The 14,614-nt window shown below is 39.1% G+C and overlaps 1 protein-coding gene across 1 annotated transcript in view; it reads left to right on the forward strand.

Annotated features, from left to right (window-relative positions):
- GABRA4 (gamma-aminobutyric acid type A receptor subunit alpha4) overlaps window positions 1-13,979 on the forward strand; it is a 49,004-nt gene extending 35,025 nt beyond the window's left edge. Inside the window, exon 9 of the mRNA XM_039550853.1 lies at window positions 1,956-13,979. Within this exon, the coding sequence (XP_039406787.1) occupies window positions 1,956-2,489 (534 nt within the window). The 3' untranslated portion in view covers window positions 2,490-13,979. The remainder of the gene's footprint in view (window positions 1-1,955) is intronic.
- The last annotated feature ends 635 nt before the right edge of the window (window positions 13,980-14,614 follow it).

The following is a 14,614-nucleotide window of genomic DNA, read 5'->3' on the forward strand; positions in this document are numbered from 1 at the left end:
TATTACCAAGTCTCTAGTAAGTGTACCTCTGTCCTGATTGTACATTATCACTTCAATTTCGCAGTCTTGAAAACAGCTTTACTCTTCCTGGGTCATTGACAACCCTAGTATGAAAGTATCCTAACTGTGCACCCGTGTGTACTTCTGCACTTCCCAAAAAATGACTTGGGCTTCTCTATCAAACAGTAAAATTAGTGTTTTTTTCAGGAATATCCAGTCTCTTCTGGTGTTTCTTTCAGTCCTCTGCTTCTTTGGATTGCAGATGCAGAAGAGTAAATAACAGGGATTGACATGCTTCTATGCAGGAAGGAAAGCTGAAATTTAAGAGGGATTCTTTGGTATATCAACTGTGAGCTGGAAAATACATCAGCCATGAACAGGCATAAAGCTGTGACAGTTTCAGATAAATTCAGGCCAAGAGTATTGCCAGTGACAGATTTGTACTGCAATTAACAGGATTAGGGACCAGCATTCTGGCCATGATGGGAATACTATCAAGTGATTTGGTTTTTTTTTAAATTATTTTTTTAGATTTCTTTTCAGCTTCAATTTCTCTGTTTTCTTGAGCAGAACAGTGAAGCACAACTGATGTAGTAGACAGACACAGTGTCACTCTTGTCACTACTCAAGGTGCTACTAGTACTTGAATAACACTTAACCTGCTCTCTGTTACTGCTCTGTCACTTGGCTGGAGAGAACCGCTGTTGGACGAAGGAGAGAAGACATCGCTACCTGCTTTCTCTCCCTTTGATTTGTGCTGTGAGCTTTGGCAGGGTTCTCTGGAAAGGCTGGAGGGAAGGGGAGCCAAAGGCACAGTTGGTATGGTACAGGGCAATGCTTGGGAATGGTATCATCAGAGGGGCATAAAACATAGGATTTTTAATATATAACAAGTGGTTGTTTGGGCCTGTCTGTATTTAGACCTGTGTACCCTATCTGTCCTCAAGTCTTTGTCTTCTGGAAAGCAGTTAGTTTCTTAATTAAAAAATATTCACATATTATATCTAAAGTATTATATGTTTTACATCATGTTTAGGTGCAGGACTGAAGGTCAGAATTCCTTAGGTACTTTTCCAGAAGGAAGTTCAGGAGATGTTAGTCTTCCTCTTACGTGCAGAGGAGAAAGGCAGAGGCCGAGTCACGCTCCCAAAAGTCAGTAGAATATTAAACTCTGATGTATTTCCTATTCCTGTCCTTCCTTATCTGTATTTCAGTTTCTCATGCAGCCTAATAAGTACTATTTGGTTGAAGAATATCTTTCAGAAAGACATCCAGACTTGCCTGAAGACACCAAGAGATGGAGAATTCACCACTCTCTTAATGAATGGAGAGGAGTAGTTGGTGAAAGACTAATTTATTCCCTGGTTCAATTGTGCCTGGGGAATTTATTGCCTATGGTTGATGTGAAAAAGCACTGGCTTTATTTCTGAAAGAGCAGCAATGGGGTAACTTGGTTTGGTAAATACTTGCATTTTAACAGCCTCTTCTGTAGAAGACTAGAGTTCCTAGTATATGGTAGTTATTTTTCTGGGGATATAAAGCATAAATAAACCTTCATGGCTGGTAAGTTGCATCTAGAATGTTTTTATATGATCAGAGAAATAGGTAGACATCAGAGAATCTTGTTTTGAGCTTGAGCCTGGAAAAAGCTGTCACTCTAACCTGAGAATCCTTAGCTTCATGGTATTCAGTTTGTATAGGTACTGCATCACATGGGGCGTGATGCATTTAGATGTCTTCACTCTGGTATTCCAGCCACAGGTAAAAGGAACTCATTTGTCACTTTATATGCTATTAAATCTATTTTCATGAGTTTTCGGTATCTTTGTGCTTCAGGATCAAGTTACTGGTTATATTTGTGAGTATTGCTCCGATAGTGCGTGATTATAGTTTCCACTGCTTTTTTCTGAGTGTTTATTTGAAGAATGACTAGCATTTTTTTTGTAACTTTGCAGAGTACAGATGCCAATTCAAATGTGAGGAAAAGAACGAATGCCACAGTACAGTCTGAAGCTGATGGTGGGAGCCGAATTGACACAAGGCACAGCTCTGTCCAGCCTCCCTCTGTAGCTCAGGGGTCTTCTGACATTGCACCCCACTCCCTTTCTGCATCAAGTCCCAACCCTTTCACACGAATCAATGCATCGGAGACATTATCTTCTGCAAGAGCTACCCCTCCAGCTCCTCCTTCTACCCCCATTTTAACTGGATTTGTATCCCAGCATGCCACAGCTGGATCCCCTTCCATTCAGCACTTGCTTGGATCTAGACTGGAGCAGATTCAGACCACCACACCTAACACTTTAGGAGCATCTGCAAAGCCATCTGCTGTCACACCACCTCCTCCCCCTGCCTCCCACTCTGGCACGAGTAAGATAGACAAATATGCACGCATTTTATTTCCTGTTACCTTCGGAGCATTTAACATGGTCTACTGGGTGGTGTATCTATCCAAGGACACCATGGAAAAATCAGAAAGTCTAATGTAGTTTTGCTGCTATGTAGTAGTTCCTAAATTATACTCACATTTGATGCAGAGTTTCTTCTTTTGAAACTATTTAAAAAGGTCAGTAATTCTTATTTATAAAAGCTGTGTGCTACTTTCCCATTCTAAAGGCTGGAGTTATTGGGGATAATTAGTTAACTCTTAGCAGAGTATTGGGTAACAGTAATGGGTCTTCCTCCATTCAGCCAGCAATGAACCAACACTCGCTTGAGACAAACTACTCTGGCTGCACAGAACTTGCTTTTGGGAGGAACATGCACATGAAAAAAATCAGAGGTAGAGGTGCACAGCTGTGCAGTGGAACACATCTGACTGCTAGGAATATGCATGTTGGCTATTACAAATCCCTGAGGCACCCAGCACTGCTGTCTGGACACAGCACTGCATTCTCTGAGTGCGAGGTCTATGTCCTGAATATTTTGACAGTGCTTGCTGGGGAAGGACTTTCCCTGCTAGTTTAAAATTGGCAGAATGGGGGGAAGAAAATGAACAGTGGCAAAAGAAAAGAGAGTCCAGCCTGGGAGAGTGCAACTCCGGGAAAGTTATGCAAAGGAGTTGTAGAGCTCCGTATATTTTTACTAAGCATTATTTTGCATTGTAACATGGGAAATTCTCACACCAAACTAAGAATGAGTGAACCTTGTAAAATCTGAAATCTGATGTAATTCTCAAAATTGGATTTTCTTGTTTGGTAAGGTGATCTTAAATGGGCGATTCTTCTTTGACCTTGCTGACCAGCTTGAGTGGATTTACTCCTAAATTACATCAATTGTAGTAGATGAGGACCAGATCCACAATGTTCAACTTTTTATTTGAATTCTTTGCTTTTTCTTTGGATGCTTTGAGGTTTGGGTTTTGGTTTGTTTTTGGGTTGTTTCCCCCATACTTTTCAGTTACACTCCTGATTTCCTTTAAACACATATTCCATTGCCCCCACCCCATGCTCCTTACGTAATGTTTGTGTCAAGTTAAATTTTTAACGTAGTCTTGAAAGTGGCTTCAAAATTAAGCAAAAAAAGCCTCATTTCCTGTGCATGGATGAGTGTGGCTAGGGCACGTCACTGAGTGAATGAAAGACACCCTTTTTGAGAAGGATGGCTGATTCCCTAGGTGGATCCCAGGCTAAAAAACTTAATTTACAATCCATTTGTTTACTTTAAACTGTGGCATAGATAGGTGCTTTTCATACCAAATTGCAGTATGCAAGCAGGCAGCATTATTAAAGAATTGAATAGTTAAACCTGATAGAAATCCTAATCGTAAATGTTATTTTCACTAGAAAAGGTAGAAAACATATTGCCAATAAGTACAAGAAATGTTTGTACAGATCCGTCTGGCTCAGCAAATGGTTAGCGTTTCTGTGCAGGTGACAAGTGAAAATCAAAGGCCAGATTCTCAGCTATGATCTGGCTGTGCCTTTAAAGGGTCTGGACTAATCCTTAGCTTCAGTTGATTAGCTTCAGCAGATTGGTAGCCTGTTGTCAAAGTCTTATGCTGCAGGGCAGATCAGGTGAGTGTTGAGTGGTTCTGTGCCCAGATAATGATCAAGGGACTGGTGGAGACCACAAGCTGGTGGGGTAGTGGAGGGCATGTGTGAGACTGCCCTAGACTATGCTGGGACAAGAGTCAGGGTAAAAAGACCCCATAATGGTGAGACTACAACCATGCCTCTGTCTCTCCAAGCCTTTTAGCCAGCTCATGGCTGAGAATCTGACCTTTAACTTACGGGACCTGGAAGATGGCAAGAGATACTACAGCGTGTAGTATGGATCCCTTAGTGCTCTTGCATGTGTAATACTGGACTGTAGATGATAGAATGCAGTGGGAATGTCTTACCTAACCTTATTATAGTGTAGTGATATAAACAGTTGCCTTAGTCTTTCTTTTACTTAAGGGATGCTCTCAAAAGGCCAGGTATGGTTCTTTCCTTTTTCATCTTTTACATCTAGAAGATGCCTGAGATTCCAACACTCCTTAGAAAACCATTATGTGGCATATCACAGAACTGGAAGTGGAGCACCCATACAAGATGTCTTAACTGCAGTAGTTTGTATCTTTGGATGTACTGCTCGTTGCTGTAGCTGTTTCCTCTCTAATTAGGTCACATTGTTACAAGTCGTTAGAATAGAAGATAGTATGCAAGAGATTGATTATTTATTTGGTTAAGCCAGAAGTAACAAAGCTTAACCTCTGGGAATTACTGATTATGATTGCACAAATGATAAAATACTTCTAGCATGAAGAAAGGTGACCTTCTGTGTATAGAACCTAGTATTTGCACCAGAAGTTACTGAAATTACTCTTTGCTTTCCTCTGTGATGAAAACCAAGGATGTTTTCTCACAGGCAGAGCTTTAAACGATTCATTAGAAACAGCTGTCTGTTCCTTCCACCCATCCCTGTGTACTGATTTTATAATCAGCTTTTTCTAGTTCACTGTTCGGTGGTATCAACACTAGTTCAGGCAAAGACTGATCTAAATGTGCTGCTTGAATTCACTTGTACTTTCTGTTTCATTTTAAAGGCTTATAAGGAGGAAAAAGGCTTGCAAAAATTAATAGATTCCAAATATTTATTTCTATGCTTCCATTTTGGGAGAAATTTTTAGTGATACCTCAGAAAAAGTTACCTATTTTAAATCTGCCAGTGTATTTCTGAAGAACCTTCCAACACTTCCATGCCTACATTCAAAATGAGATACATTAAAAAAAAAAATCATTATGAGTCTAGGATTAATTTATTGAACTGTACTACATTTTTATGTTGCAGCATATGAATAAATTGCCATAATTACCTTTCCAAAGTACATGTGGACAATGTAAATAGGAATTTATTGTTAACAGTTGTTCTTCATTATTTTTAATCTCCCTGAATGATCAGAAACAGTAAAACAATAAAAAGCCTGCAATATACTCAGTGACACCATAACTCGGAAGCACAAAAGGAGGAATATGCTAAATATAGCGGCCCAAATGTTCAAAACTGCTAACTAAAATCTTAAGGGAGATCATTGCAGGTGTCATTTCAATGACCAAATAGCTTATTAGAAGTGAGCTTCAGTGAGATGAACTCTACAGGAGCTCTTCTTTTTAGTTTCTTATTCTTTTTTTCCCATTGGCTTTGTTGAACAATCTTTCTTTGACAGTATCATAGTGATTTAAAACTAACCAAACTCTTCAGATAAGTTCACATCTATCAACAGGAAAGGAAACTGGATATAATGACAAAAATCTTTACAAGGAAACAGAGATAGCTCTCCCCTGATATTTCCTTGGAGACATTGTTACCAGTAGCAAAACTCCCAGATTGCAGTGATGCGGCCCTGACCACTAATGCAGTCATTTGAGAAAACAGTTAAAAACATGGTTCAGGAAGATTGCCTTCACAGGAGCTGAAGTGTGGTTTGTAGTCAATTGGGAGCCCACTATTAACAGGTTTCACTGCAATTGTGAAAATAAGGAAGCTGAGAAAGGTGGCAAACTTACTCAGCCCTTCACGGTGACGTGAGCTCTTAGAGCTCAACAGAAGTACTGGAATCTGTTTTTCCTCCTGTAAAATGGACTTGTCTCCATCAAATGGATGTTGGTAGTACATTTCTTCTCCCATGTGTCTATGAAGGGGAAAAAAGTAGACTTTTAAAGCTGTTTATTTATCCACTCTACATTACTCTTTGATCAGGCAGGTAAACTGAACAATAACTGAATGAAAGAGGTAAATAGTTCAATAAGGAATGCGATTAGAGCTCTTCTGTTAACAGGAGCTAAGAGTTATTGATTACAGGGTGTTCAAGTGGAGCCTTTGGCATCTCATCATCTTCGTCATTCAGAATGGACCTTACGAAAAAAGTGGGGAAAGCAAGTAAGTGTATTTAATAGGATTTAACCAGTATTTCCACAAAAACCTGGATGAACTCAGCTTTTTGATATGCCCAGAATTCTGTGTTCTTCCACTGTATTGTGTACCTCCTGTATGTCATTTGGCCTCAGTGTACCTTAATGCTGTAGTACACTGTCTGTATGCCATGTGAGAATGTCAGGGTATGCAGTGTGTATTTATCCAATTTATCCAAAGCCTAACTTCCTATATTCCTTGTGCTATTAGAAGTGAAGGGAAGGCCAGAATGGAAGAAATGTCACACAGGCTTTGTTAGAGACACACACTGGCCATCTGGGACATTTTCCCATAGATACTACAGATTTCCTAGCAGGGTGTTTTTCAGTGTGCTATAGCACACTGTATGTCCAAATCCCAAAAGCTTCCAAGAGGTCTGTTTGGAAAGAAGAGTAGATCATGGACTTTGCACACTTTCCATAACTTTTGCTTGACTTACTTAGAATATTAAGGAGGAAAGAAATTTTGGTGAGTTTTACCTTGTCTTCCAGAGACTTGCCAATAGGGCTTGGCCTCACTAAAATAGAAAAGGTTTGTGTGGCTAGTACTGTTATGAAATGCAATACAGACAGCTGACAAAAATTCAGCCTTGGTTTTATTTAATTCTAGTACTGAATAACAGATTAGGAAAAAAAGCAGCTGTAGTGTTGAGAAGCCTAGGTTTAGTATAACATCTGCTGATGATCTCGATCAAGCCAAGGATGATCAAAGTTGTAGAAGTCTTACAGAACTGCAGGGCTGTGCAGCAGTAAGTTTGCAGCAGGTCAGTGCTAAGTGGGCAGAATAGGAGATGCTTCCCTTCATACTCTGACAGGAGTAAAGCAATATTGCATAAGCAGTACAGCTCCTCCATTTATATTTGGTAGAACAAAACTGTATAAACAAAATTTCATATTCAGTGGAAATCTGAGGGGCAAATATCATTATGGAGGTCAGTATTAACCACCAGACAACAACCCGAAAAATCTCGGGAAAAAAATCCAGGAAAAAATTTAAATTAATTTAAATGACAGTAGCATCTTTTAAAATTATTTATTTATATATATATTTTTTTGTATTTCTTTCTCTGTGGGCTTCCAAGGTAAGTTTACATTGTTGTAAGGACCTGTACTGGTATCCACTGACACCAATATGTGTTTTTCGTTTACTTCAGTGCACTTTAAATGGGAAGTTTACTGGAAGGAATAATGTGCCATTTTGAAAGAGTCTGATATGCGTTAATGTGTGCAATCTTCCTTTGTAGACCTCTCCTCAGAGTCAAGATGTAGCTATTTTGGAGAATGTGAGTGTGGTGAGAGTTTCAGCATGTTCTGAGTAAATCAGACTCTGAAAGTAAATTTTTGCCACATCCCAAGCAAGTGAGAGTAGTGCGAAGTACAGAGCACCCTGTAAAGATCTCTCTTTGCTAATGTTATGTTCTGTGTTAACTGGAGGGAATGAAAAATGCAATTATTGTAAAATTGATAGCATTTGCAAAACATACTTTGTTTTCACATGAGTTAGAAATGTGATAGTTACTTATTTCAGAATTGAACAGTACTGTCTTCTAGTCCATAACTTACTGCATCTAGATGTATCTTTTAGACTTTCTTATGCTTTTTGTATTATTCCACTGGAAAGGGTTTCAAAGAAAACCAGTTAATATCCATTGCAGTTGACTATATTTTTTGGTCATAATTCTGTTTTCATTTTCTTGTGCAAGAGGAATTGAGAGCATGATGGCTTCTTCAAAACAAAAATAACAGCAGCAAAAAAAAAGCCTTGGAGATTCCCTTTTTTAGAAAACCATCCAAACTCCCATCAATTTTTGAATGGTTTAAAAAAAAAATAGTGTAGTTTTAACATTTAAAAATACTAATGCTGTTGCAGCCTGGATACATATATACATTTATTTCTTGAAAAAATATCAGTTCCCTGAATTTTAAGGAGGAAAACTCAAGATGCACTTGCTAATAGTTCTGTATTGAAAGAGTACCCTTCTGGATGAAAACACCATGTAAGGTAGGTTTTTTTGTTTTTTATTTTTACTACTGTCTTCATATAACTATTTTCAAGAAAAAGATCTGGAGGAAAAGTATGGTATTACTGAATTAATCTTCAGCTAGCATGAAGATCTGGGTTATTTCCTGCCGGTCATCTTGCTGTTGTGTCAACATTTGCTTAGTGTTTTTGTGAGTGCTGTATCCAGGTTGCTGTTAACTGACATAGTAATCTTTGGATGATCTGATGACATAAAGAAACACTTAAGGAAGTCATTGTTTGTGAATATGTTTTCATCCTTGGAAAAAACTTAACTGGAATTTGGTAGAAGAAGCAGATGACATTATGAAGCACTCAGCTGTACTTCTGAGCTCAATGAATTGAAAAATTTAGTTGAGTACTGCTTTGTCTTGCATCATCATCTTGTGCTGATGGCTCATCTCCATGCTAAGTAAAACTGCTACAAGGACGGAGGACCCAGCAGTAAAGAGCGTGTACAAGTATTTCTTCAAAGTTATTTTGAAATATGAGATGGCTAACCTTATTACTGACAGTAATGTCACACTATGCTTTATATTTGCAAGCTTGAAAATCTCCTTTTCTGTTAGAATGGACCAGGTTGTCAATGAACTTTTCATAAATCATAAATAGGTGATTCTGTATGTGTATGTATTTAATTTTTTATTAATTTGTGGCAACATTCTCTTATCACCAGATGAGTGGTGGAGATTTGAGGTGTTTCAGATAACTAGAGTTCTTGAGCAATTACTTTTAAATATTTGTTTCATAGGTAATTGACTTTGCAAATCAATACCTGCAGTGCTTTCATGGTGAAAATTAACCCACTTGTGAAAAGTCCTGGCCGTGAGTACTCAACCCTTATTTGAAGGGCTGATGAAGCACATTGGGCAGGGCAGCACTCAGGGTATGTTTATTTTGAGAGGCTTCTGAATTGGAGCTGGCTTATATCCTGCCATCTTCTGAAGCAATCTGCACCAGAGAGACTACAGAGCAGAACTGATGGGGATTTTGTGGCCTTTTGTTAAGACTCCATCATAAAACTGTATTACTGCTGGATGTAGTGCTCTCACCTTCTTCTCTATTGTCTTGCTTTGTGTGTGGCAAATATTTCAGTGCTTGTGGGGGAGCAGTCTGAAATAACTTGTCTAGCTAAAGCCCCGAGTTTGTCTTGTTTCCTTTTGGGTGGTTAGTAGCAGTGGGATCTGTCTGATCTGGCTCCCCTCTTAGTGCTGGTCCAAAGGAGGGGGTGAGGACCCTGGATTGGTGCTTTGAGCTGGGTTAAAGCTGGTGTGAAACCACAATCTGAGGATTCTCATCTTAACCTCCACTGTCATTAAAACAGAGGTGCTCTCAGGCTTTCTCAAACCTCCGGTACCCCTTGTGGTCATTTTTCCTCCACAAAGGTGATTTTGTGAATTGTATCAATGACAAATCATGGACTAAAAAAACCCCAAAACAAAAAAAAACAGGCCAGAATTTTTGAAAGAGCCAAAATCAATGAAGTTCTTTGAAGAGAGAGAAAAGGAAGAGAAGGGAAAACATGAGGATAGATGAAAAATTTAATTTCTTGCTACCAAGCAGTTATTTTAAGATATGTCCTGTTAGAGGTACTAGAACTGCATCTGGCAGGAAACAGCCTAGAAATAATTATTTCTTCATTACAAGTATAATGAGAAAGTAATAAAGAAAAGTGTCTAATGTCCTATTATAAACATTTGTGTTCCACTGTAGCTGTTTTCAAAAATGGTACTTTCATTCTCAGCCAGGAAGAGTTAGGAGACAGAATGGGAAGGGGAAAAGAATGAGTTTTATTAAGTATTACTGTTTCCCTATGTTTTACAACATTTCTCAACCAAAAATGTAAACAGTAACATTTAAAAAAAAATCTTTCTGGGACTCCATATATTTCATTTTCAGTAATGAAGCACTTAAAAATGTTTAGCATTTAACTTGCTTTATGTTTAAGAGATTAAATACAGGGAATGCTGTCTCCGATTTAATTCAGTTATCAGAGGGGATGTGGGTGAAGAAAAAGCTTTCGTTACAGTAACAACAAGTTTTTTTAAGGTATCATGCTTTCCTGCTGAATCTGAAGACTTCCTTCTTGTACCCAAATTCATGGGAGCTGTTTAGTGCTGAGCATTTCTGATAATCCAGACAGTGCTACAGCTTGTGGGCTGCAGATGCATTTAAAGTTTCCATGTCTGAAAATGTCCGTCCACAACTTGGCACTTGCGCAGCGTGGATCCCACAAAAGGCAAAGGTGTGTGTGTAGCCCACTGTGGGTGCATGAGAGCTGTTGTGTTGCTCATGTGGGAGAAGATGGGAGTCTGTGGTCAGAAACAGAGGGTAAGGAGACTGTGACTGCCTCTTTCAGAGGCTGAGCAGAGCTTATATTGGATTAAGCCACTTATGAAAATGCCCCCTAAACTCTTTTCCAAGTAGGCGGCTTAGGAACAAGCTGAGTGCAATGTGGAATTCAACTCCAACTGCAAATCCTGCATGAGGATCAGCACAGTTAATCTCTCCTAAGGTTTCTGATGCTGTGGCTAGAAGACTGAAAAGGTGTGAGGTAGCTCCTGCTGCCAGCTGGAATGCCTTCATGTTGCTGTGCATCCAAGCTGTCCTGTAGTGCAACAGGGTCTTTGGAATAGTGGGGGTGGGATGGAAAATACTTCTTTGGAGTACAAAATAGGGCAGAATGAAAATCTTCCTTCAGATCAGCACTGCTCATCTGCACTGTAACAGCGCAGAACATTCCGAAGGAGCACCAAGGTGCAGTCTTGTCTTCTCCTTGCATATCTGCTAAATGCTTTGAAATGGAGAGTGGTGGGAATGACAAGCACAGGTCTGGTAATGGAACAGAACATGCTTAGTGCTGCTGCCTGGTATGTACCCACAGTTTCTTGCCAGCAGCTTGCGGACCTTCCCAGTGAGGCAGAACAGCATCGCTGACTTTTTCATAGGTATAATTATTATGCCCCTACCATCTCTCCTGTAACTTAAACATTGGAAAGGGAGGGTTTCTCTTTGATGCTCTATTTTGTTGCATAATTATGAAGAAGAAAATCAAGCTGAATTCTTCTCATTTTTTTAACTTACTTTTTTTTTTAAAGAGGTTTCCTCACCTGCACGCATAGAAATCATAAGCTCCATTGCAAACTTCAGGAAGGTAGGAAACACTTCTAAGCAAAGTTCTCTCTATGATTATCTCACAAAGATAGCTTTCATTTTCAAATAAAATCTCTAATTTGGAGAATATTTAGTAAAAACTTCTAAAATTTTAAATACAAAAGTATTTTCTGTGTGCTGAAAATGTGAATTTTATTTGTAGACATTTCACTTAAGAAGGTAAGGCAAAACAAATGTATGTGGGTTTTCTGTTAAGCTGAAACAGAAAGATGCTTAGCTATGGGATATTCAGTAGCCATTTCATAAATACATTAATTGTATTTTTTTTTTTTTCCTATGGAGAATGTGGAGACAATGCATAAACAGAAGGTGGGAAAATTCTGTGGAGAGGTTTTAAAATGCTACTTCTCACTTCCTCTCTGGATAACATATGCATAAATATAGTGAAATTGGATAAGAAAAGGTGTGTGAGTTAAAAACACATTCTTTGATCCTCACACTCCCAGTTGATCTTACTAAGTACGCAGTTAAGCAGCTTCCCTGTGTACTTCCAAGTTTTCTTTCTGCTATGCCGTGGGTGAACTGTGGAAGACCTAGGAATTTTTAGGTTCAGTTCATTAGTCCAAGTCAGGAGGGCACTCAGTGCTGGCCTTGCTGAGTTAGGAGTATGTTTTTATAGGTGTAAATTTTGTCCTGATGGAGCAATCTGTTCAGCAGGAGAAGGTATCCCACTTCTGGAAAAGAGCAGCTGAGGCATTTTGCTGAGGTAAGGTGTAAGAGTTGAATTAGGCTTAAGGGGTGCTCATTAGCTGTATTAAACTCCCCAAGTGAAAAATCTAAACCCACTCTTTGGCAGGTTCTGCTACTTTTGCACTGTTTACTGTTCTGGTTTGTTCAAGATATGTCCCTGACTTTTCTTCCTTGCCTTGTGGCCGAGGTGGGGAGCAGCAGTTTCTGGGATGGTGTGGGATTCACATGCCTTCCCTTTAGCCACGGGCTCTCTACGCATCCCATCTCCATCACCGGGTACTCAGCAGAATCTGGGCAGGGAGAGGGTGTGCATCCATGCCAGTGGCAGATAAGCCCCAGCAGTCAAGCAGCAAGGCACAGTGTGAGTAGGGTTGGAGTCCTAAAGTATGGTGTGTGAGGACTTCTGCGTGGGTTTCAAGATCCAGTGCTAGTGCAGTGGCATAAACCAACTTTGATTGCTTGAAATACAGTTGTAGAACAGACAAAAGATTTTCAGGTTTCTAAATTCTCTGGGTGACTGCTAGCACTGCCAGCCTGCTTGTGCTGTGTGCTGCATCTCTAGCAAGCATACAGAGCAGTGACAGTATGTTAAAAGCCCGTCTGCAGGCACTGCATTTACTTGCTGGTAGTAAGTAAATAAGGCCCCTAGAAGTTGCCTTGGTTGCTCTTTCTCCTCACTTTTACCTACTACCCTTGCACTCTGCCAGTCCTGCCAGTTCTGATATTCCAAGTTGCTGGGGCACTTTAGTGAGCTGTTAAAATCAGTCCATCTAACAAATGATGAGGAAAATCCTTTCTCTCGCTCTTTCTACACACAAATTCACAGTTGAGAGGCAGACTGGGAGATATCAACTTCTGCACTAATTCAAAGCTTATGACCCAAGGAACCAACTGAGGAACAACAACAACAACAAATTATATTATATCTTGCGTTGTTTTAAAGCTGAAAAGAAGTAAAAAAAAAAAAAAGAAGATGGTATTTATTGATGCTCAGTTTACTGTAACCTTTTCTTTTCCTGAGAAGCCCCATCCATTGCAATCAAAACAGCTGGGTTTAGGCTTAGATATTGCAAGGAAGACTGAAAAATAATGAAGCTTTTGGAAGTACTTCTATCTTTGTGTTCTGTAAAAGTAGTGGCATGCAGAAAATATGCACTAAAGCAAGCATAGTAAAAATGCTTTTTAAACACCCACTATAGGAAAGTCCTATCTTCTCTGTCAATAACTTATTACTTCTGAAATATGTGGCTGTCCTAAATGCATGTTGCAAGATTTCCTGTGCCATGCCAAATTCTGATGTTTATCCCTTTGTATTGGCTCATACATGGGGAAGAACTGAAAGGAAATCAAAGCAAGGGAAGCCTTGGGTTGAATTCTTTTACACTATTCTTGGTGCACATTTTAGTTGCATGGAACAATGTGGCTGGGAGGATTTGAAGAATCACAGGTTAACTAAATTATTTGAATGATATGTTCAGTGCTGGTCACCTGACTATACTAACAAACTTAAAAGGTGGTTTGATAGCTGTCAACTTGTTTTGCTATTGTGCAGCTTAACTGTTACCTTCCTGTATTATGAACATCTATGTATTTGGAAAATAAATCCATCTTGCAAGAAAGATTGTGCAAAAAATTGTTCCTATTATACTCCAGTGTATATTGCTGATGTCAAATAAAATACAATTGTGAGAGTTCTTAAACAGTTGTCTTTCTAATTGTGGCCTGAAGCAGGAAGAGGAAGGAATACAGTAAACCTCTTTAATATGGATTCTCCTGCAATTATTGCTGTAACATTGATGCTAGCTAAATGAGTCCATCAACCTGATGTTTTATATATGAACAGATAAAGGGATGGGTTTCATGAGAAATATGATGAATGTTAATCTGTTTTATTATTTATTAAGATGGCACACCAGTCTACTGATTTATCATGGTCATGATGTATCTCACTGTGTCAACAAGATAAAAGCTAAATGAATTACCTTGCCTCTCTCACAGCAGCAGAAACAAATAATACACAGATTAGCAATGCTCACTTTATTATCTAGTTTATTTATTTTTTATTCCTGTGAGGTAATCTAAGAGAACTTCATTCTTGCCTTGCCTGCCAACAAACCATTTGTCAGCTGCTCTAATTCTTTACATGACCTAAAGTGATTTTCTATTATTCTGTGCTTGGGCCTGGCAAAGCTTCCGTACATCAGATGCCATAGACTTTATAAAGACTGTGTTTCAGCAAAGATGAACTATAGCTTGCACCAAATATGTGTAGAGAGGCATGTATGGAGAAATCATTTTAGTAATAGTAGTAGGCCCATGCAAGGCCAGGAGAGGG

The sequence above is a fragment of the Corvus cornix genome, chromosome 4 (assembly GCF_000738735.6).
Source record: "Corvus cornix cornix isolate S_Up_H32 chromosome 4, ASM73873v5, whole genome shotgun sequence".
Taxonomy (NCBI): domain Eukaryota; kingdom Metazoa; phylum Chordata; class Aves; order Passeriformes; family Corvidae; genus Corvus; species Corvus cornix.